Here is a 25,191-nt window from a genome sequence, read left to right on the forward strand (position 1 = left end):
TTCACACATCTGCCTCCTATTACTCCTCATCAGACTGTGTTGGGAGAATTCATTAGTGTATATAACATGCTTTGAAGTTGTCCAAATAACGGTGATGTAACACTTTTGCACTTCTATAGGCTCTTTTATCTGAAGATCAAAGTAGTAAGTTATGATTATCATGATTGGATTATTGCTGCTTAGCCTTTGGATCTAAGGGTAAGCAGCAACTCTTCTGGGTAGGCATTATTCAGAATTACTGAATTTTATTAAATAGATTGAATGCCATAGAGTATGTTGCTGCTTAAAGAAAGGGGTGCATACATGAGCTGTATGCCCTTTCCTACCATTTGATGATAGGAATCAGGTGGCCCCTAGTTGTCACTTGGTTCCTTTGATCTAAGTGAAAATGGAAGGAAGACCAAGCCACCAGCTTGGAGGACTTTAGAGGTGACTCCATGCTTTGCCTCCTCCAATTCCAGACCCCATCCAAGCACAGTAAACCTTTTGGCCCTACCTACCACACATATTTTGTCATGACCCACATTTTGGTTTTCCCATTTACTCAGCTTTGTCAAGCCTTTCAATGAATAACCTAGCACCTCTGCCATATTTCGATAAATTTATCTTCACCTGCTCACTCTTTTGGGGTGTTGCTCACTGTATGTACACATTTCTGAACCTCTAGTGAAAAGGGGGTATGGTGCTTCCCCAGTTACCAGGACAAGTAGTTGGGATGAAATCTGGGAGAAAAGCAGAACAGGTACAATAAGTCCCAAACTCCAGTGGAATAAGGGAAGTACTCTGAGCCTCCCAGTGGAAGGCCATGAAGTTTTGGCCAGCTCTGGGGGTTAAACCAGCAAAGAGCAGCTGTGGATGCTCTGCGTTGTGAGCCAGAACAATTTGAATTGAGGAGTTCAATGCTCATTCAACTGTGTATCCAAAGAATGTGCACATGATATCTTAGTGCTGATAAAAGTGATGTACAGCATATGGAAGGGTTATTTAAGCAGGGCTTCCCTGTGAAAACATGCTCAAGGCTTCCCATCTTAGCTACATGATTTTTCTGGAGTGCCAACATTAAAGCAGTGTGTGACAGGCAGCCTTGCAGAAGACACCACTTCAGGGAGTTGGAGGTCATTCAGCTCCTCACAACCCTTATTCTTCGACGCAAACACTTGGCAATCGACCTAGTTATTAGGAAGACACAACCATGCGCAGTCCTGACTGTAGCTCAGAGGATGTCAGACCCCAGCTGAGCCGACTGCTCGGGCATAACAGGTTATCAAGAGGGAAGAAAATGAAAAGAGAAAGTGTGTTTCTCTTACTGATTGAAAATCAGCAAGTTGGAGTACAGCATAATAGGGAGTCCCTGGAGCCTCAGGAGGTCTCCTGCCGGAGTCATGGAGAAGGTTATAAATCTCAGAGGCACCCCTATAAATCCTAGTGCCACTCATGATCCTGAGCCAATGCACAGCGTTAGAAACACAAGCAGCACATGCCATTTCCATGTCAGAAGTGCCCTACTAAAAGTTCCCAATAGATTGAAAAACTGGGCAATGCACTTTCCCCCCTGCTATTTTTAACTTTGTTTTCTATCAAAAGTATGATAAACATTTATTTAGACCTGAGGAAAGAGATTGCAAATGTATTTTCAGCTTAATAAATCTGCTTTTGGATCAAGTGTTTGACTTCCTATCTTAAACACAGCTGGTGGAATGATTAGTAAATCTGTCACTCAATGTGGGGACTTTCAGCAAACTTCTTGCTGTCCCCCAGCAACCTCAGAGCTGTGCAAGACTGACTAGATATGTCTGATAGGGAAACCATCCCGAGGAAGTGGCTTACAGATCAGTGAAGGAAACATTCATTACCTCTGCAGCATTTAGAAATTTTCAGACGGCAAAGCATGGAAATTCAAAAGACAAATTTTTCTTTTACAGATGAGACTGCATTTTCCCAATAATATTCTCTCAGTTGGTTATTTCCTTCTTCTGAGTCCTCTGTATCCTTCAGCATTTTTCCAAAGGAAAAGGAGGACAGCACGATGACTATTTCAAAAGAATTTCCATTTTCCCCTGGCTGCCACATTTTGGTTGCCATGGAAGTGCACAAACTCCAAAGGGGACTGTTTAGTTAGATATTGTGCAATTTGTCAAGCTGCTCCTCCGGTGAGTCGCTTTCCCTGGTTAAGTGCATTTCGGAAATAAGTGTGGTCATCAGTTCCTGGTGATTTGCAAGTACTCCTCTTACCCTGTGACCTGAATTTCCTCTCCCCGGACATAATTAACTCTGCCAAGTAGAGATAATTGCAAAATCATTTGGTACACTTTGAAAAGGAAAGCAGTATTTCCCATAAGTTGAAATCCTAAGTTTTTACTTTCATTCTTAAAGACCAACCTCAGCTCATCATTTCAAGAAAATTGCCAAAAATAAATGATCCTAAGCTTTGTCCCCATGAACAAGCCTCCTAGATTCACCCCATGTTGCAGAAGGAGTAGGGATGCTGAACCAACCTTGTTCCCAGACTGGCTTGGCTGCTTTGTCCTGCAGGGCAGCCTCAGCATGAGCTGCAGGTTGCAAGTGCTACCCAAGCAAATGACAAACTGCTTCCTCCTTTGTTGCAAAAATATGCCCTTTGCCTTGAGACTGTGCAGTAAATCCAACTGGTGGTCAGCAACCTGATCTGTAGGAGCAAGGACACCTTCTCCTATGTCCTCAAAGAGGCTTCAGCAAGCCCTGCCAGTGAGCTCTACCCCATCACCACCCAGGCCTTCCTGTGCAAACAGCGCAAGCAAAAAAGAAGCACAAATCCTTTCTCATTGCTTGTGGGCCTCCTGCCTTGTGAGAGCTTGCACAGCTCTCCAGTGATTCTCCAGGACAAGTCCTGTTGAAGGTTATAATGGGTACTGCAAGGACAGCACCAGAACTGTGCATCAGGCCAAAAAGACAGGCAGATGCTTGGAGTGTCAGAGAAGATGCCTACTGAAATCAAGAAGAGTCGCCAAATAAACACCAAGGCTCAGCCTTCATTTCAGGAAGGAATTAAAATCCTTTTAATTGCTGAATGCAGCTGGTTCTAATTTCCCTAATTCTAAATTTTTAGCAAAAGAAGTAAGTACCCTGCAAAAGTAAGTTAACCAAAGATAGAACAGAAATAATTCCCTTGAAACAACGCAAATCAAACCTCTCAGTAAAAAAAAAGAACATTTTTCTCGTAAACAATTTCTGATTTAGATCTTGTCTAAAACTGGATAAAATCTTTCAGTACTACAAACATTGTGATGAAATTTAAAAGTGCTGCAATTTTTCAAAATCTCTAGAGGCTAGTTTAGGGAAAAAAACTTCAACAACTTGTGGAGCAATTTTGCTGTTATTTCCACTGGCTCTATGGCTGAAGTCTCCTGTGATTTTTTTTTTTCAATTGTTCTAAAAAGAAAAGTAAATAAACAGGAAAAAATAGCAGATGAGAATGTTCAGCATTAATTACAGGTACATAATAAATACCGTACTTGCTCTTCCACAGACAAACCGCTATGATTCAGTGCAACAGAAAGCCTACAAAGGAATGCAGTGAAATACAAGCTCAGCTGCACCGTGTATAGCCGGAGCGCACTGTTTCCATGTCACTGAAAACAAATAACGATGTCCACAAGATGCCTATAAATAATAGATGGTGTCTATCGACTGGATAGCAGCCAGCATTTGTATCTCTCCTTCCCACCTCAGAGTGCATTCGTTCATCACCTCTGCGAGCAAACCTCCCTAAGCAGCACCTTCTCCCCCAGACAGGGGGTCACTGCTTGGCATGTGCCACTGCACCCTGTGCTGGCTCCAGGTCTGGGCTCTGCAGACAAGTTAAGACCCATTTAACGCTTCATCCCAAGCCAGCTGAAGGGTGGATTGCATCTTGCACCGTGTCTCCTTGTGCGCAGGAAACACCTGCAGTCTTTAGGCACACTGCTGTGGCCCAACCATTTCCCAGCAGTGGTCCCTTATGGCACCTTGCACAGACCAGGACAGAATCTCTTCCTGCTCCGGCATCCCGCTGATGCTCTCAAAACATTCCCTCTCAAGTCTGTCTCTCTCCCAGATGCAGGCTGTGATGAAAGCTTCAGCCATCATTTCACTTCCCCGCACCCACTGACCAGGGCATCTTCAGCTCTGTTCTCAATCATGCAGATTATAATGAGCAATTTCAAGCTGTGTTGTTCAGGTATCGTGACATGATACCCTATCGTGTAATGATATGACTATACATTTCCCTTCTACTCATGATATGTTTTGATCTGAATCCAAAATATATCTCTTTTGTTTCCACAACACAGTACAAAAAGAGCCCCCATGAAGCTGGGTTTATTTTTTGAGATCTCTTTAATTTTCCTCTGGCAGAGCACAAAGAATGGCTACATCTGCTGGGTGATACTGTGTGATATTTATCCTCCTGTCAAACTCCAGTGGGGACAAGACTCCTATAGTCACTGAGCTGAGAAATATTCTATCTCATGTTATCTTCAAAGGATCAAAGGAAGAATAAATGCCTTTCTGGAAGATCTATTTTAGCCAAACATATTTCATTTTAGTCAAACATAAGTTTTCTGAGTCACAGGAAGAGTAACTGGATTAAATTTAATAGTCTCCAATATACAGGAAGTCTCTTTTGGGCTCAAACCATATGAAGCAACACATTTTGCGATTACAAAAAACAGAAGATCAAGCTAGGAAGCTGACAAGAGAAATACATATTTTGCTCCCTGCTTTTTTGTCCTTTTCACAACAATCAGGTAAGTTATTTTGTAAAAAACGATGGGGCAGATGAAAAATTCAGATGCCTTGTTTTGCTGCAGAGGAGGTCAGGAAGCCCAGACATCTCCTCAGTCTCCTTCTCAAAGGCCTCGTGTCCATCCTGAGCAAGGAATGGCAGCAACGTGCTGGATGTCAGTGAGGTCGCGCTCTCCACAGCTGCTACACACTGGGGTTATTTTAAGCTCTGAAGATGATTTATTAAATTACATTTTTTAAAAATGGTACAATGTGAGACATGTTTACTTCACATTTCTCTTGCTGCAGGCTCTCGCTGTTGGCTGTGGGACATTTATTACCTCAGATACCTGCTCTGAAAATCTCCTTTCTGGGTCTGTATTTCACATTTAATGAGTGTTTTTGCAATTTCATGACTGTTTTCTGAAGTTAAGGTGGCACTTTGAGAAGCCGGATGGTTTATGGCCCGTTTCAGACTTCACTGATTTCTGCCCGTTACTATGTATGTGAAACTACCCACAACTCCAAAATGTTTCTCCCCCATTCTGCTGTGTATCAGCCAGTACTTTGAAAGCACAGACATTAAGGACGATGACAGGGACCACCTCACCTCAACCAGGACAAATTAGACCACTGGTCAGTGATGGTGCAGAAGGGGGACCGCACACTCCAGTGGGGAATGTCCAGGAGCTCACAGCCTCCTTTGGCTGAAGCTATGTACCTACAATCGAGTCATTCCGTTTATGGTTTAGGAGGTATGAATGCCTTGCTCATGCTCATGTGGCAGCATCCAAAGGCACAACACAGACTAGCACTTGCTCTGGCTACTGGTCACTGCCTGGCCTTTGTCACACTCATCCAGTCTATACCTAGACATGAAGGCTTCAGAGCTTCAAGGACACCGGTTAACCTCATGCCTAGCAGCCTCACTCCTCAGAAGCAGAAGCTACGAGCACGTAAGCCACAGCTGTTCTCTGTCTTGGCCATCCAAGGTCATCAAATTCACAGTGCATCTTTAAAGTGCTTGGTAGGTTGTGACCAGCATGCTTAAAAGCCTGATTAAAGTTCTGGCTAGTAAGACTGTCCTTAAAAAGGGCCCCACTTCCCTTCAGAGGCAAATTTTTGTCTCTGTAGGGGACTGAAGTTCCCTGGGGACTGGTCTGAGACTGAGGAATGCACATTTACAAGAGCAAGGAGTTGCTGCAGACCTCACCACCCGCTGTGCTGAGTGATGTGTCTGCGGTTTTGATCTTTTTTTTTTATGATAAATACATAGTGGCATATGCACTTAAAACAAGCATGCTCTGGAAAAAAAACAAAACAAACCTCCAGACAAATTTCCCCTACTCCTTTCCCAAACAAAACTGAAATAAACAACCAAAAACCTCTACAAAAACAAAATACACCCCTGCACTTGATCCTTTCTGCTGAGGAGAGAATGATAGAACAGATGTATAACAGAAGCTATTTATATTGGTTAATACATTACTGTGGAGATGCTGAGAGGTTGTAGTGATAAGTTTAGAAGCAACCATATAGGAAATATATTGGAATAGAGCAGATCCCCACTTGCCCACAGTGTCGTTCCACCTGGCATTAATTTCTAAGTGATGTGTCACAGGAATCCTGCACTAGGTTCATGTGAAAGATACATGTGAAATACGGAGCGAGCTCAGAGCCTTCCTGTACAACAACTTCCTCCAGAAATTCTCACTCTTTTGCTTCCTTCTTGCTTTCACATTTCACAGAAATGTCCCACTCCACTTGCAACCATCTCAAGGAGCTGCACGCAGAGTAAGGGAGTTATAATTATAATTCTCATATTTAATTTTTCAGATTTTCTCTTCTTGCAAATATTTGTAGTAAGAAAGAGTTCTTGTGCTCCATGGGAAAATACTGGTTTCAATGAAATTATAATTTTCATTATCAGGATGATCAAATTAACAACATTAAAATAACAATGACAATCATACTCATTTCCCATTTCAAAGCAAAAATAAAACAACACTTTGAAATGGTGATTCAAAGCATGTTGTTTATCTAGAACATATCTTGTTATTCGTATCAAAACCACTGATCTTTCCCTGACACTTTCTATTAAAGATGTTTCCAAATTTGCTATTCCTCAAAGTCTCAGCTTTTCACCTCTCCATGCTCCTCCTTGAAACAGAAACTGGCTATTGAAATGTCCCCAGAGGAAGACATTCTCTTTCCTAAATAAGACTAATGATGAGAAGAACAACAATGAGAATGAAAATAACAATAATCTGATCCTAACACGTGGGGTGGTGTTATAAGACAGCAATAAAGTTTGAAATCCCCTCTGCTGGGAAGACTTTCTGAATGCTCCGCCTGGAGTCCTACCAATCAATGATCAGATGATAAAACATATTCATAAAAGCTGTCACAATCAAAGTGCCCTGCAGGCTCTTATTTCCCTGCTACCCCAAGCTCATTAATATTTGGACAAATTGGCATCCAATAGCCAACAAGCTGGTGCCTGGCCTCCCCCCACCATCCCGCGGGAGCTGTGTCGAGCTACAGAGTTATCTCTGCTTGCTGATGGAGTTGTGCCTCCTTCGCATCCCCTGAGGAAATTAACTTCTGCCTACTGTGTTCACTCACAAGACACATATCTCTGCTAGAATTTCCTTTAAAGAGAAGGGAGACAAAGCCCAAAAAAGGAAGGATGGGGAAAAAACAGAACAAAAGGCCTCTTTGCTATCTGCTTTTATCAGAGCATCTCTTCAGATGTCACCATAGAATCTACTGCCTGTAAATTCATTCTTCTGACTGGCAGTACCTCTGGTTTGAGCCAAACCTGGCCAAAAATGTCCTTAGCCTAAACTGGGACAAGTGTGCTTCTCAGAGCTGTGGAGAGGGTGAACTGACAGCTGTGTCTGCAGTGTCTAGCAGCTTTGGTGCTTGTCCTGTCCACATGCTCTCCCTCCAACCGACATCCAGAGCTGACCTCTTGGGAATGATGGGTACATATAATCCACACCCCAAGCCATAGCTGGTTAACCCTTTTTCAGCTTCACAAATCCTAAGTAAATCTGCCCTGGACACAAAACACCAATGGTGTCAAAAACCTTATATCTGCCTCCCCTCTGATCCTGTCTCATGTGAATATACACATACCACAAGAAAGATCCCTCAGTTATTACAGACATTACTTACTGGACATATAATTTGTGCAAATAAATAAGAAAATCTATCAGAGCCCCACCTGCGGCTATTTAGTTCCCCTGCTTTTAATTGTTTTTATGTTTGAACGCCTTTGTATGAACAAGGCATTGAGAAGATAGGTGTATCATGGGCTCCTGCAGTAGGCAACGTCTCTGTAGTAAGACTTGTGCAAAAATAGCTCTCAAAAATGAAGGAGGTATTTCCAGACGCTATTTACAAATAAATCTCTGCTTGCGTCCCTATTGCAGATTTACATCTTCTGCATTTCATGCAGTTTTTCAGCCACCTTGCATTGTGCCAGATTTTCCCAAGAAAAATGATCTAAAAGTAATCACAAGTGTCATTCACCAAAAAGTCCCTTTGGACTTCGGGTCCTACTGAGCTTTCAGGCAGCAGAACTATTGACTGAAATGGGAACCAGAAGGAAAACTTAGTACTCCTCTGACCTTTCTAAAGGCCAGTAATACTTAAAGACACTCAGTGTGCTCCATAATCTTTGGCACAGACCATATAACTTTTTACTGGGCACCTACTGTGTTCTTCCTCCCTACTTCACTGGAATTTTATAGTTTCCCTATAATGCTAGAATGATCTTGTTTCTAACAGCAACAAAATAAAGGACTGACAAAAATTGATTGCAGCTGGGTGGCTTTAGAAACTCTTTTTTGCATTTCTGCAAGAAAGAACTCCCCAGGATAAATTTAGAATGGTATTTTTATGGTTTCAAGTTTGAGGTCCCAAGTTCATGGCTGTGAGACCTGTGAACCCTTGGATTCTTTCTGAATCTGTAACTGATTTGCAAAACTATCATTCAGGAAGGAAGGTCAAAGAAGAACCTGTTCAGCTCCAAAGCATGCAGAAAAATTAAGCCACATGAACCGGGAGAGAGTTCATTGGGGAAGGCAACCCACCTTGGAGAAATATCACATCCTTGCTGCATGAAAGCTCCTAGGGAGAACCAGAGACTGTTGAATATCCCAAACTCATTCGTCTGGTCATTAGCTGGCTGGTCCCGTCCTTCCTCGAATTCTTCAGTGTGCCACTCATACGGGCTGAAGCGGCTCACCAGGAAGAGGACAACACTCACTCCAATGTAGGCAAAAACAATGCACATCCATATCTCGTAAGCCAAAGGATCCAGAAAGGAAAAAACTCCTGGTTTGGACTTCTGTGGTTTTTTTATCATGATAGAGATACCTAAGCTCATGAACGGTTTGGAAAAGTCTATAACTTCTTCTCGAACCAGAGTGATGGTTAATGGTGCCACAGCCACATCTGCCCTCTGAAAAGGAGAGAGAGAAAAAGAGATTTGCATTCTGGGGATAAAATGTATCTTCTAACTACAGCTTAAGTTCCTTTCATCTGTTTACCCCTGCTATCTCAAAAGAAATCAGACAGAACCAATTGCAAGAGAAATGTTAAAAAGGAGCAGCTCCTAATATAATAAGCTCATAATAATAAAAAAATTAATTATTTCCATTTTATCACTACTGATTACCAGTTCTGTTTAGAAATCACAGCGTTTTCTTTTTGCAGCCACCTAGCTCTTCTTGTCTGATTTATCCACTGATGTCACAGTCTGATGCAGATAATTTTCACTAAAAGAGCTTTATCATCCAGACATCAAAAGAGGCAAGGAAAGGCCAATTGCTTGAAAAAGGATGCCAGGATGTTTACTTCCATCAGGAACTGCTTTTTGATTGCATAACTGATGCAGGAGAAGAGGAAAATGTTCCAGTGACACTGATGTGCACTCTCCACTTATTTTACAATCCGTCTAGAAAATGGAAAGGGAAATGCACTGAAATGGCTGTCGGCACATACCGTGGAGCTACCAGCAGGAGAGAGATCATCCCCCGCTCCAACACAGTGTCACAGAGACTTGGGCACTGATGCTCCCTACGCTGATTTTCCCTTTCCCTACAAGGGAAAATTAGATCCCTCTGAAGGATGACCTAAACACTACAGATTGTGAACTATCAGACCGAACCAGGTTTTGAAGAGTAGAGTGCAGGTGTACATCTGAGATGAGGGGAATGTGTGGCTAGACAGAAAGTAGTCTAGTCCTACTGTTCACCGGTCGTATGTTGAGTGTTTGAAATCTTATCTTTCTTTCATCCTGCCTTATCATGCAAATACAAAATAGAGTAAAATTTGGAAATTCTACCCATGGGAAAGTTTGACCTTTCAATACTTGTTCTTCCAAAAATGGAAAGAAAAAGAATCCTGGAACTGTTGAAAGGAAACATTCTGACATTTCCATAGGCATAAAAGATCCTGTCCCTCCCTAAATTAAAATCCTTTACTTGGGCTGATTATTTGCATTATCAGAGCTGCAGTCCTCGAGACAACTGACAGAAGGCAGGGCTCCTTCTTCCTCTAGGGCTTGAATGTGTTCTCAAGTACCAAGAGCTAAAGACAATGGATGAGGTTGGAAACTCACCCCATAAACGAGTTCTCCCACCATGCCGTTCCACGTTTTGGTGTCAGGGTCCCGGGCTCCGTACTTCCCATCTCTGACAATCTCCAGCCTGTAGTGGTAGCCAACATGCTTCGCAATCTCAGCAGCGAGCTCCACACAGTAGCCTTCATACCTCTCATTGCCTTCAAACTGGTTGGCGTTCTTCTTGAGCATCACATATGGGTCTTCCTGGCACAGAGAAGACCAATATTGAGCCACACTCCACATTTTATAGCCCGGTGTGCAGCTTCTGGTCCCCTTGCACAGCTCTAGCTTTGTGTTGCTGTACCAAAGGGCACAGTCAACATGCAGTGGGCTTATTTTAGAAGGTATAAAGTGTCATTTTTGTTGTGGCATTTTCTATTTATTCATGCAGAATTTGCATGCAGCTTCTGTAGTGATGGACCTGAGGGAATGGAGTAACTGGGGGAATTTGGGCAACAAACCTTTCAGTGTAGTTCTGCAAGGGATATTTAGTGTATCAGAGCTGCAAATTTTTAAAGGCATGTTTGCCTATGTGGGCACAGGCAGAGTTGAATCTGCTGGACAGCGAGAGCCTTAAGATATTTAACTCAGTTTGGGTATTGTGTTTTCTCTGTAGACTCACAGTAAGCATTCAACAAACAAGTTAGTAAAATTTCATGTTTCTGCAGGGTAAGTGTACACAATGACACAATACATGATACCATACATTATGGGGTACCTATTACTCCTGCATGATTATAGTGGAGATTTGTTTTTAAAGCTATGATTCAACCTCTCTGCACAATACAGCTTATCCTTCCCAAAATTACACCCCCCATTCTGTGGGCTAAATACAAAGCACAGGTATAATGTTCCTAATTTACCTATGCTGATGCCTCCACTATCTTGTCATAATCTTTTGTATTTTCTACACTTAAGCATGAGAGCTCTTTAATACCTATTTAATTAGCCACAGCAATTTTCAGACACCTTTATGGACCCGGCAGGAAACAGTAAGTGCTGTTATTATTATTATTATTATTGTTACTGCTATTATAAAAATGATACAGTACAATGTAGGGCACATGAGGGGGAAGAGGGAGTCTGCACATCAGGGAGCTAGGAGAGAGGGAGAGCTCAGATAGAAGCCACAGCACTTACTAGGATAGTAGTGACTATGTAAGTCCTGTTCTGGAGGCTTGTAGACTCATTGCCACTTTGAGTATCTATGGCTGTGGGAACCAACTTCTCGTCTTCATTCCAATAACCAATCTGCCAAATACAAACCCAGGATATCTCATTGATATCTCTTTGTAATATTAACCAAGATATGATAACAGGGTCATCCAAGCACAGTCAGCTCTCTCTGTACGTTCATACCCAGCCAGAGATCTCCTCTCCTGATTCTTGATGTCTTTTCCTGGGGGAACCAGGAACACCCCCACCCCATCATGCCTCCAGCCTGAAAATAATGTGCATGATCCGCTACAGTAGCGGAGTGCTTGTATGCACTTACAAATGTTTGGCACACGGTACTGGGGGATTATTGCCATTCCCTGCTTCATCCCCATGTCAAGAATTCACACTTCCTCTGTGTGACTTTTGAATATTTTTCTAATGGTGAGCATGCCTGCTGCATGTCCAGACGCTACAGAGTGATAAAATGCCATCCTGCAGCCGAAAGCCTGCATGAACTGGCTCTTAGGACATCTAGAGACAACAGGACAAAACATCAAGTGAGAAAAGAACCCCAACCCTGGCCCATGTCAAAAAGTTTGGGGTTACAAATAAACTGAAGAGTTGTAATGGGAAGAACTCTCATGTTAAGCTGTACTTATTAATAATTGGGGATTTAGGCTGATCTGTCCCTGCTTGCAGGTAAAGCAGAGTGTGACCAAATATCACTAGGAAGATCATTGTTGAGGTTATCCACCTTGAGGGCTTGATTTTATAAGAGGTTTTACATCACCTCATGTAAGCATGAAGTTGCCTGAGCTCTGCTCATGTGAAAGGAATTTCTCATCACAGTAAATCAGAAAGGGTATTAACACAGGGCACGATCAGGAGTCTGTTGATGGCAGATTAGAGATCACACCAGCTCAGGAGGAAAAGTCTATACAGGCTTCTCATCTCTTTTCATTGCACAGACAAAAAGGAGAGTGAGGAAAGACCTTCCAAAGCTCTGCCCTAGGGGAACAGGAATGGAGACACATATATTTGGTTTGCACCTCTAACCTGATGGATCTAAGATACAATATGCATCATGGCAGTGATGTATGTGTCTTCCAAATAAATATAATTTCTGTCAGTAAGTACACAGCAAAATCAAGACATTCAGCCGTTCTGTTTCTTCTCCTCTAGACTCTCTCCAGATCGCCAACTTCTTGAAGTTCAGAGCCCCAAACTGGATGTAATACCACAGTTGTCCTCTTCTGAATACCACACGAGGAGGAAGACCACTTTGTATGTCTTCAAAATGACACTTCTTTTATTTCTCAATGAGAAATTTGCCTTTTTTTTTGCTTGACTGCAGTGGGCTCCTATCTCCCATTGGCTGCTCTCAGGTGTAAGTATGAATTGGGGACAGAGGCTGTAAATGTTGAACTTTCACTATTTGCAGTTTTTCTTAGTTTCAAAAAAGTATTTTATTTTTCAGGGAATTGAGGGGATACAGAGGGATTTCAGTGAATGCCCATTCCAAAATATTTAGTAGCTCTCCTTTATTGACAGAGCAACCGAGTTATTCTTTGGTCTTCAAATAGGTAGTATCTAAAGTAGGACATAAGCACATGGAGTCAGATTTTCAAAAGGATTAGTGTTTCGAGGCCTCGGCACCCCTGAACAAGGCCAGATTTTTCAAAGTGCTGGGATATAGAAAGGGATCAAGACTCTAGAGCAGCACAAATGTCTGTTTAGCTGTCAGGACATGGTTAGTGATAAAGGTCTTGTCACTTCAAGACAACATAAGAGTTCATCTACACAAGTTAGTGCAGATAGCTTCTGCCTGGCTCTGCCTTGGCTTATCCTTGGAAAAGAAAAGTGGGAGAGCAAAAAAGAGACAGTTGTGTAGCTGTATCTGAGCCAATGTGCCCCGCCAATAGCAAGGCTGTGTTGGCCATGCTTTTCCTGTCCTGGAAATCCCTTCCCCACAGCTGAGATGCCCTTGTTGCTCTTGATAACCCCTACCATAAGTTCTCCCTAGTGCTTGCCTTTGCTCACGCAGAGAGCTGGGAACTCATTCGTGGTGACTCCACCTGCAAGCTTTCATGAACAGAAATGTCTGACAAGACCTAACCACATTGTAACTAGAACAGTGGGCTTGTGCCTGCACAGGATCTCAGGTCGCTTTCTACTTTACCTTCCTGATCCCATCATGTTTCATCTCAATCACATGGAGGGTGTAGTTGGTCCTCCGTCCCTTCTCGTTAAACTGAACGTTGCCAGACAATCCTTCAAAACGGACCTTAAAGACAGAAATATCAATGAAGAGAGCAAATCGGTCAGCATCTCACACTCGGCAGCAGTAAGAGGGGGGGGGAAGAAGTATGGACAGCGTAGTCATGTCTCTCAGATCCGTGCAGGGGAGACAGGACATCTATCCAACTCCGGGCTTCCACGTAGGTTCACTCTCTACAGCGTGCCTGGCCATGTGCACAGCCATCCTTTTAACTTACCCTTTATTTTAAAAACCCTTTCTCTTAAAACTTAGTGGTCTGTTACTGAGCTCAGAGACGCAGAAGAGCTAGATCACATGTGTGAGCCCATCACCTCTTGGGATGTGACAGTGAGCTAAATCAGCTCTGAACATCCTTGGGTTTTGTGGTTTTTAGTATTTTCTAAATATGACCTGGAGTCAGAATTTGGTAAAGAATTTGTCAGTTCAAATCAGGAACTGTATTTGGAGGAAATATGAAACTATGGCCACAGCTCCCAGCTGCTGTCTTTTGATAGAGAGTAGTCTATCAGTTAACAAGCAAATTTAATTACCTCTACACCAGCCTAATAAAACCTGACAATTTAGTATTGTAAATGAAATTTGCATAGGAAACTTTGAATCATAAATCTCTCCTGATAACACTGCCAAGCTCAAGAGCGTTGCTCACATCCCATCCCACACCCTGAACTTCTCTCAGCATGGCCATTTGACTTATTGCACAAGTGCCCAACTTGATGTGGAGAAAAGCTTCCGACTGGAGTCACATATGGTGTGCGGGAACCAGGCAGTGGGGACCAGAAACACGGGAAAAGGAGTGCAAATTTGTCTTTCTATAGAGCCTCCCCGCAGAAGTGCTCATGTCACCGGATTGGGAATTAAAGGTTTGTTCCGAGCCTTTCCACTTGCTTTGGACGAATCTGCTGTCCCACATGCAAAATGGGAGCAGGTATTTAGCAGCCTTTTTAAGATCCTCAGAATAAAGACCCATAGTGAAGAAATGAGGATGTATCATTACAGAGGAAATCTGTTTCTAATCTGCTTAAACGGTGTTTGTTTTCCATCTATTATCACAAAGGTTTGTCATGAAAATGAACATCTGCCAGTATTTCTGAAGCTCCTTCAAGTCAAGAGGTATTCCTGGTGACATTTGGAGAAACATACTTCTCCCTTCTCACAAGACACATTATGCCCATAAAAGATTGATGCACTAGAAAAACATGATTGTCTTAAGCACTCCTGTGCCTGCTTTTTCATGGCCCCTTTGGTTTTCTTTTCAGGTCCTGACCAATTCTGAACCTCAGCTCATGGGTGCTCGTGTTTTGTAGCTTTATAGGCACTAAAAGGCAGGTGTACAGCACTGATTTCTCCTATGAAATGAATAAAATCTTAATCCTGTGATATCTGTGTGGCACTGAAATGGCAAAAGGAGTCTCTCTCATCCATCCTGGAGGCTGCAGCACAACTTTTCCATTATTTACTATCTTCTGAGACACCCTGAATCACTACAAAATATAGTGAAGACTGATTTCAACAGTGCTAAGCACCAGTAAAGTCAAGGGGAGACAGGGAGCATTTAAGCACATCTGTGTATAAGGCATGGGCATGTGGTTCTTTGCTGAGAGAGCTGGAGGAGGAGAATGCTGTTGTGGCCTTCTAGTTTACAGGGTTGGTTGGCATCTAGGAACTAGCTACGTGCTCATGAGATGTAGTAACCAAATAATGTTAACAAAAATATCTGTCAAAAATGATCATAATCTTTTCAAAGTAAAACTGAAACCTCAGTGTATCAGTTTAAAGCAATATTTTGTGAGCACTTCCTGGGGAAAAAAGTAATTATGTTTAATAAAAGCATACATTTTGCTGAAACAGGTTAGATTTCTGGTTTTGAAAAATTGCAGAATGTTTCGAATTGCTTTTCATCTTTGCTTCTGCCATCCATGACTCCTTCTTACACTAAACAGAAATAAGGCAATTCAGGAGTTTATTCCAGACATTGGAGTAGAAATAAGTAGAAAAATTTTTTGTTCTAAACAGCTTATAAAATTTTAGGCATTAGGAAAAGGGAGGTGAAGAGAAAGCACACTGTGAATAGCTGTAAGAATTGCCCTAATTGTGAGTCTTTACAGAAAGGATAACTCAAACCTTCAATCTAATCATAAGTTCTTCTATTTCCATCTGCCTCTTTCTTGCTACAATACTGAATGCTGGATGATTATTCAATTCATAGTGGAAATCTCTTCCCCTGCATGTTTCAGAGCCTTTTATTTTGACCATCACAACTGAACTGGTCAAATCTTTTGAAAATTATAGTTTGTCAATGGTAAAGAAACAACTTTTGCAAATAGCTCTTCGTGTTCTTTGCCCAAAATCACTACAGTTGAAAAATTAAACAGTTTTGAAATTGTTTTAATGAAGAGATGAGGAAACTTCAGAGGAGATTTTCCAAGACATACAAAATTGTATTTTCTAGTGAAGTCTGATTTTGATACCCTATTCTCATAAATTCAATAAAGGAAAATGCTTGAGCACCCATTGCTCATCAGAAGACTCCCAAATATTTCATGTTTATTAGGTAACCGATCTCCTTAATGCATCAAGGAGGCTGATTTTATTATAAGGGTTTGGAGAAGCTATGAGAGTGATTTGCCCAAGGTCATACAGAAAGTCGGTGACGGGCTTGGGAACAAATTGAGTCCAGGCAATAAAATCAAATAAGATGCAAGATTTGGTTTTAAAGGAATTGTTGTTTACCAGTAAGCCAAAACAAAATCTAAACAAAATACTTGGGGAAATTTACATATGATGCAAATTAACCAAATTTTCTTCTTGCCTTCTTCACAGTTAAGGAAAGAAGCTATATTTGGATAACACTGAACTACCAGTATTTGCAAGGAATCTTTCTTTTTTTTTTGCCTGAAAAAAAGAAAAACACTAGAAACAAATGTCAGCCTGGAATTTTAAAATATCCTACCTTTCTAAGTCTTTAATAAGAGTGTATTGTTTTTCTCTCTCACTGTAAGTTTCATGGAGTCTTTTTGTTTATTCAAAAAGCTAAAGTTTTATGCAGGATGAAAAAGCAAGATTATCAGATATCTAAATGGCTGTTATTAAGACTTTTATGGATCCTCACAGTACGAAACAAGCTATAATCTTGGCTTTGAGAACATTTTGATGCCAGCCAACACATAAGGCAAAATTCACATGGTTTCAAGCTTCATTAGCAATCTGGAACTGAAGCCGAGTTCACAGGGAGTCGAAGGAGCTTCAAAAAATACAGTCTGAGCAGGTCTCTTTCTTGGGAAGGGGAAGATAAAAATAGGGACCCAGGATTTTATGGAATAATATTTTGTTTTTTCCATCCCAGAACTCCCAACATAAATTGGAGAAGGCAAGGACATGTCAGGTGGTACCAGGAGAAGCAGTTTGCTTGATGCACCCCTAGACTCTGTAGGAGACCTGGCTCTTATCTGGAAGGATCAGCTCCTCATCCTGAGCGGGTCGCTTGAGTGTTTCTGCTGCTAACCACCCCCCTTCCCCCACCCACAGGGTACTTTCAGCCGTCCTTGCAATGCACAGTTGGGTTTTGAACCTGCTGCAGTGCTCTCTGGATGTCGATGCCTTGTCCCCAGGGCACAGCCGGGTTGGCCAGGCAGTCCCCAGCATTGCCACGACGGGAGATGTCGATCCGCTGCCTCCGCAGGTTCTGAAACGCCTCAGCCATCACCCGGACCCCGTCATATGTTAGGGCCGATGTGTACTAGAAAGAGAAGAGGAGTTGTGTGTTACCCATTAGGGGTACTGACATCAGGCGTGCCACACTGGTTTGCCTCATGGCAACTTTTCAGATGATTTGCACTGTTTTCATCCTTCCATCTATGAAATTCAACAGTCTCTTGCTCCCTGTAATCAATACTGCGCTGTTGACTCATGAAAATTGGTGCCTTCTCTCCCAGAGGATGGGAGAGTGAAGGAGAAGCTCCTGATGCGGAGCTAAGGATGGCTCTGCTTTGCCTTTTGGTCTTCTAGCCCAGCTGCCCTCAGATTGCACTCCCTGGAGAGGACTCAGCCTTACAAGCCATTCACCTGTTACCTGAGTCTTTCCATTTAACTAGAATCACTGGCCTGAACTTTTAAGGAACACATGATACGGTGTAAATGTGAGATACACAAAATCAAACAAGTGACCCTTTCTGGTCACAGAGGGAGGCCAGAAAACTCTATTTCAGTGTGCAAAAAATCTGCAAAAGATGGGATTATTCCAGAAGAAATTTGCACAGAAACTAGTGTAAAACTCTGACCTGAAGGTAACCATTAGAGTTAATTCCTTTTCCTATGATTACCTACTGATTTATTTGTTTGCAATTGTCTTAAACTAATACTTCCAAAGTTGACATTTCTATTGCTGAGTGTTTGTCACAAGTGTATTTGTTTTCAAATGTCAGATAGGAAAAAAGCAACACCCCCACCCCCACCCCTTGACAGCTTCAGGGTCTTCTGTGTTAGGAATTAAAACACATTTCCCCTCTGCTGTATGTGCTGATTTGAAATGCTCAGAAAGAACATCTGGAAAGACTTTACTATCACTGGATATGCAGTAAACAAGTCAAAGGTTAAGGAGCTAATGAGGCTTTTTCCTTTTTATATACTGAACATTATGAGATGTTTAATCCTTAGCTCTGAGGAGGTTAAAAACTGGGAGACTGAGTGAATACACTAACTTGTGTATTTCTTAGCAGGCAGCTACTCCTGCCCAGTAAAATTTAGACAGTGTTGAGGCACCTGGAACGGATAATGTTCATAGTTATACTAAGTGACAGGTTTTCAGAGTGAGATTAAAGAGCCCTGTGCAATCACAAAGAAGTGAGCATAACTTGAACTGAGCCAGATGGACACTAAATTAAGTAGTTTTTTATACCACTTGCCTTTGGCCTTTTCCAGTCCACACGAGGATGTTCCCTGGCATCATTATTCCTCCACTGCTGCATGATCCTGGCGGGAACAACATCCGTGTAATTCACCAACTGGAAACCAGTTACATTGGCTCCGCTTTCCTTGAATTTGGTCAGGTCAATGTCCATGAATCCCTAGTACAGGAGAGAAACAGGAGAAGCTCCTCAGAGGAACACATCTCTGGGTGGATGAGAGGAATCCTGCCTATCTCTGAATATGGCAGCCAGCTTAGGAAAAATCTCTTCCCTCTGCGAGGTAAGGTCCAATTCAAATGAGGCATCACTTCACTGATCATGGGGTGAACTTGCCTTTCTCACAGGCTCTGAGCTGGACATATCCTGCAGTTTCCACCCGGGAAGACAATCAGGCATATTAATAACAGCTCATTCGCAAGAAAGCTAGCGGAATAACGGAAAAATAGATCCCAGATAATGCTTGGATTAAAATAACAATATTCTCAAAATGTATTATAAAAAATTATTCACCCAGCTCTAACTTTTATGCAGAATTATTCACCTAGCTCTAACTTTTATGCACTCAGTCACCAATGGAGAGGGTCAGGAAAAACAAACCCTGAACAATGAACTTTCAGCAGATCAAGAAGTGGTTGGTCAGCTTGGCAAAGGAGTCTGTCTATTAGAAAAGCCTGTTTATAGGATTTGCTAATTTGGGAGGAAAAAGGGTACTTTTTTAGACTTAAGATTACTAATGGAATAAATTTCTTTCATTTCTTTATTGTTCTTCCCTACCTCTTGCCCACTGCATATGATGAACACAAGTGCACAAATACACATTTGTACTGGGGAGGCATTGCAGAATTAGTCACTCCTGTTGAGTCAGAGGCAAAAAAATAATTAAGAGATACACTGCAAGCAATACAGAGAAGAGGTCATTTTGTGGTCTCCCAGCTTTTACCCTACCTCCTCAGCACTGCTGTTAGGCAAAACTGCTTGCTGTGCCTCCCAGCACAAAGCGGGTGCTTGAACAGACACTGTGCCCTCCTGTTTGGGCTGCTGTGTGTGGGACACACTGAAGTCTGGTGCTTTTTCTTTTGGAATACAGGCACAAGAGATGTAGTCAATTATTTTCACTGGTCCCATCAGCAACCATCATGTGTGCGGGAAAATGAGTGAGAGGACTGTGCACAATGCAATCGCTTGAGCAGTAGAAGAGCTTGTCTGAGCTCTGCCCTCCCTCTGCTCTGCTGGTTCATGTTCTCTGCAGCCACTTTCTCAACCTACTACTGGGTTTCTCTCCCTTGATTGCTCTCAAATACATGATGATGGTGTGAGTTAAAAAAGCCGTCACGTTATTCGCAGGAGACACCGGTCAGGTTCCCAAAATGGTGCTCTCTGTGAATAGGCTGAGGAAGCTAATTAGCTTAATAACTTCCAATGCCGGGATCAAGCTGTTAGATGGAAACTTGTTTTGGGAATAGAGAGCTTGCAAGGAAAAGACTAAACTGCCCTATCACATCAGCATCAGACCGAGAGAGTCATAAGTGACTCAAAAATATCTTTAAAGACCTTTTTCTTCCAGCTTTTTGTAAGCAATTTTGCACCCACTTACAAGGCTAAGGATTGGATATAGGTGTACAGATGCTCTAAATAGATTGTTTTCCTTCAAAGTGCAGTGATTTAGGTTAAAAAAAAAAAAAAATATTTTGTGTGTACATATTCCACGTCAATCTTGTTTGTAATTGCTAGCATAGGGGTTTCAGAAAGCCAGAGCTGTGATTAATGGACAGAAAATGCAGCAGGATAATTGTCCCTGACATCTTAATGCATTTCAGGCCAAGTGTTTTTTGACACGCAGAGCTCCTAAGGTTCAGTGAGAGGGACCTCACAGGTTGCCAACCGGTTATTCATGGCTAGGACCAAATTACACTGACATTTTGCTCCTGGGAGGTACTCAGGGGAACAAGATCTGTCAAAAGAAACTACCACACAGCAACTTGAAGTTTGTGCCACCAGCTCCTCCTTGGAAGGCCTACAAAGGCATGAAGAAAAGTCCAAGTTCACAACAGAGTATGAGTAAGATGTCTGGTGTATTTAGCCCCCTCAACAAGCAGGTTTAAACAGGAAAAGGCAAAAAAGGATTATGACACCAGTGATGACACAGCAGCAGTTGAAAACACTGTCTTTCACTGTTTTCCCTGAACCAAATCATTCTGAAACTGGAGTGAGCATTCAACAATATTCACTGGGATTCATCTTACACAAAATTTAAAACCAATCTGAATAGACAAAAGGAATTATTTATTCCCGAAGATTGTACTATTTTTTCCCACTGATTGTTGACAAAATTCAGGTTATTTAAAAAGTGCAGAGACCTCTGAAGATTTTTCAATTGTTTAAGGCAGCTGGGACCATAGAGGATGTCATTAACCTTGAATATGTCTTTGCATTTTGGCTGTTATCAACTGCTGAAATAATTGTTTTCACCTGTTGTCCCTCCTCCATGTGCCCCAGTACAAGGTCAGTATACAAACGGTCCTAATTACAAAGGAATTTTAGTCACTGCACCACTGAAATCTGCTCAGAGCACGTCTGGGTGACATGAGAGACAATGAACTGGGAATACCAGAGATCAGATATTTTAGAAAATAATTCCCAGAAGAGATGAATTCTTGCTGGTTAACATATAAACAAGAAAATACCAAATGTTATGCAAACTGTCTCTTGAAAATGCCTCTATTGACAAAGTGGCATCAGGAATTAAATATACTTATCTGTCTTTCTGGAATATCAGTCAGTGCTTGTAGGAAACAGGAGAACAGGAGAATTACAATATTTGCAAGTAAAGAAGTCATCAATCATCTGTCACCTTGTACTAACTATAGCCACATTGAAATAAAAAAAGGGATCTTTTATTTAGTTTTCAATTGGCCATGTTTGGAAAACAGAAAATAAATTCTTAAAAATTGACTAAGGAAAGACTGCAACCCACTACTGAGGGGTGGCAGATGTGCTTTTGCAGGAGTATGTTTAGTATCAACCAATTTGGGAAAAAAAGCCAACACAGAAATGCTTCCCTTTGCCATCCAATCAAGTACAGCAAGAAGTGAACAGTACTGGAGCAGCATACTCCATGGGACCTTTGTGGTCTCATGGAGTGGTCGAAAGGTTTTGAAAGCATTTTAAAAAATTTGCCAATGAACACTGGAAAAAGCTCGCTTTGCAGCCGCACCTGGAGCACCGTGGGCTGTTCAGGGAAATGAGCAGAGCCCCTGGAATTTGGTGGTACGTGATTTTCTTCAGGCTCTTTAGACCTGAACCATTTGGGACACGTCTGTCGGACATGGCTTCACCTCCCTGTGCAGCACTGTCAGTCCCCTGGGGATGAAGAGGAAGAATACAGGAACTCATGCCCCAGCCCAGGCACTGTTCCAGCATCCCTGGCAAAGCAGGCAGAGCAGGACCCAAGGCAACATGGAGCTCCCCAGGGCCCCAGACAGGGTCACTGCCCAGGATGTAGGTACTCCAGAGGAGACAACACTTCTGCAGGCGCAGTTCTCTCTGGGAACCATCAAAACCAGGCTGGAAGGGACACCACGTCAGCCAGCCCACCTCGTGCCCAACAGCAGGATGAGCTGTCCCTTCGATTTAAATTCACTTTGCAAAATCATCTCGGCAAAACAGAGAATACAGCCTCCTGCCTCGCGTATGCCTGGAAAATGCCTGGCTTTCTCTGAATGCCATCGAATTAGCAGGCTGACAATAAACTGCAAAAATCTGGACCCATCCACGCTGATGGGCTGAGACAGCCTCCCTCCTCCACGCCTGCTCTGACTCACAGCATCTGCAACACACAGTTCAAGCAACAGCCAGGCTCAGTTCAAAGGAGGAAACTTGCTCTTTAGCCCATACCGCGGACTCTCCTCTCTGCATTAATGCACCTCGCAAAGCGATTACATGCAGAAGTCCTGCTGCTAGTAAATAATATGGGCAGCTGTTACAGACCTCATGCCTTCAAACAGAAAACAGAACAGTACTGGGAAGGGTTTTTTCATCATTGTGTTTTCCTTGCTGCATCTGTCCTTTGTGCTGTTCTTAAACCGAAAATATTTTTCAGCCAAATGTTGTTTTACTGTCCCATTCGCTGCCTTGGTTGCTGGGAGAGGTGTCAGCAAGTTACACATTTATATTCCTCTCCACTGCTTGTGGGCTCAGTCATCAAAGGAAATGCATAATGCAAGAAGACTGATGACTTGAAATGGGCCTCATGAATCCATCTTGATTAACTGGTCCACAAAGGATCTGCCTTGAAAAGAAGGGCCCCCAGAAATGAGCCAGCTCCTTATTTATACCCTGAACACTATGAGGAGCCAAGACATTGAGTGGGCAGTGCAGGCAGCTGTCAGACAGCATAGGGAAAGCCTCGTCCCTTCGTGCATGACCCTCTTCAAATCTGCCAGCACCACTTAATTCCCTGCATGTCTCCTTTCACCCTCATGTTTCACTGCCTCACCGTCCTAAACCTCTGCCCCCTCTCTGCACACTGATGACATCAGGTGGCATTGCTCCATCTAGGACATCATCCCAGCCCATGGGAACGCTGCAGAAAGCAGTGGCCTCATTTTGTGCTCAGACATCGACAGGGAGTGGGACATTGCCCCACACCTTCAAATTCTCTCTGTATTTCACTAAATTGGCGTTAATTGCTGTCACTTTCCCTGCAGGGTGCCTCCTGCAGTATAATCGTGCCTTTGAAGCTGTGGTAACAGGCAGCAAGGGCTGAGCTCTGGGTAGGCTCTGGCCCAGCCACAGCTCAGCTTAAAATCTCTGTGCCTTTGCGCCAAGTCTTGGCTTTTCCTGAAAGAAAGGATATTAGAGAGTCTCCTTGAAGACTGCCACATTTCCGAGAAACACTGCAGTTTTCTCACCTCCCTCTGCAACTTCTGAGCCCCCCAGATCTCACCCCAAGACCAGCAAAGCTCATCTCTGAATGAGGAGATAGAAAACGCCCCTGAATTGCCTGGAGAAGCCTTGTTGGCTGAACCTAACAGAGTCCCCTCACCCCAAAAGTGAGTGTTAGGCTTTTTTAGTCCCTTTCTGTCTGGGATAAAGAGACTGGAGTCTATTTTTTTCTTTTTTTCTTTTTTTTTTTTTTTTTTTTTAATAAGTCACACACTTCAATATTCCTTTTCAAGCAAAAAGCATTTTTAAGCAATTCACCCTGAGCTTGGGTGGGTGCCACAGGAACCTGTGGCAACATCAGGAAACTGGCCCAGCTCTCTTCAGATGCTATCCATGTATGGCTTGCAATGCCAGACTCTTCCTAGCAGATTTTGATTATAAGAAACTTTGCAAAGCAAAACAATTGCTTCTGAGTGGCTGCAGATCAGCTGAGTGAATGCAAAGTGGCTCCTGTCATTCCAAGGTACACCGGTGTCTTTCTGCAGGGAGCAAGAACTTGAGTGTTTCCAGACGGAGCATCCCTAATATACCAAATTATCTTCAAGCTCGACTTCTCCAGTGAAGCATCATTCCTCACTCCCATCACTTTGTATTAATAAGGAGGGTACATCAAAAAAGAGCCCATCTGCTCAAGTCTCTTTCCAACATGCCTTCCAACAGGAGAGGCTGCCTTCTCTTCTGCAGAATTATTAATGTGTCAAATCTCATTGTGGCAGCAAAACATGTGAGTCCTCACTGTAACACAGAAGTTAAGTGAAGAAAGGGAAAAAAAGATGGGAGGAGGGGGCACTATCCGGCAGGGTCCCAATCCTGCAGTTGGATGAGTCTGTTTTGTCCTGGTCTGTCGATGCAAAGCACACCAAGTGAGGTGAGAATCCAGACTTCAAGGACTTGGGGCTAGAGATGACCAGTAACTTTTTTTGGTACAGCTCTACAGATTTTCTTTGTGATATTATTTTCATCAGCCTTATCCTGCTGCTGCAGCACATTCTGAATATAAATGATGATCCACATCTTGTTGGAAAGCTCAGTCCAGGCAGAGGGACAGATGCTCTAGGTGGATTTTTGTGCTTTAGAGAGCTTTCAGAGCAGAAACTGATTTAAAGGTTTGGGAAACGTGCTGTGTAGCGACAGATGCCAGGCCTTCAATCAAAGATATGATTAAAGGATGACTTGATAACAGTTTACAAGGATCATAACGTCAGTAACCAAATATTTGGTCTAGCAAACAGAAACATAAATCTGATGGAGGAAGCTGAAGCTGGGCAAGTTTTGAGTAGAAAAAAGCACCGATGAAGTCACCGTGAGGGAGATGCTACGGATTTACAAGTCACCCCTTGCCAGTTGAGCCAGGGTAATGGATTGGGAGACTGCAAATAGCTGAGGAAACCTGTTGTTTTAACATGCTTTTACTGAGATTTAAGCAAACACATTTTCCCTTCCAATGGCTGTAATATAATGTTAGTTACTCATCTGATGCTTAGTGACTTTTTTAAGCCACAGTAAGTTACTCATGCTTTTGAGCCCTCATT

The 25,191-nt window shown here is 42.6% G+C and overlaps 1 protein-coding gene across 4 annotated transcripts in view; it reads right to left on the bottom strand.

Moving 5' to 3' along the window:
- Positions 1 to 25,191, bottom strand: part of GRIA1 (glutamate ionotropic receptor AMPA type subunit 1) — a 125,938-nt gene that overhangs the window by 25,434 nt on the left and 75,313 nt on the right. For 3 of the 4 annotated variants that reach the window (XM_086471178.1, XM_086471175.1, XM_086471176.1), the window contains 6 exons: positions 18,713 to 18,874; positions 17,380 to 17,547; positions 13,713 to 13,817; positions 11,516 to 11,626; positions 10,373 to 10,579; positions 8,841 to 9,211 (listed from right to left, as the gene is read on the bottom strand). In XM_086471178.1, the coding sequence (XP_086327304.1) occupies positions 8,841 to 9,211; positions 10,373 to 10,579; positions 11,516 to 11,626; positions 13,713 to 13,817; positions 17,380 to 17,547; positions 18,713 to 18,874 (1,124 nt within the window). The remainder of the gene's footprint in view (positions 1 to 8,840; positions 9,212 to 10,372; positions 10,580 to 11,515; positions 11,627 to 13,712; positions 13,818 to 17,379; positions 17,548 to 18,712; positions 18,875 to 25,191) is intronic. The other variant, XM_086471177.1, reaches the window with a different exon arrangement.

The sequence above is a fragment of the Leptosomus discolor genome, chromosome 10, assembly GCF_034619465.1.
Source record: "Leptosomus discolor isolate bLepDis1 chromosome 10, bLepDis1.hap2, whole genome shotgun sequence".
NCBI classification, from domain to species: Eukaryota; Metazoa; Chordata; class Aves; order Leptosomiformes; family Leptosomidae; genus Leptosomus; species Leptosomus discolor.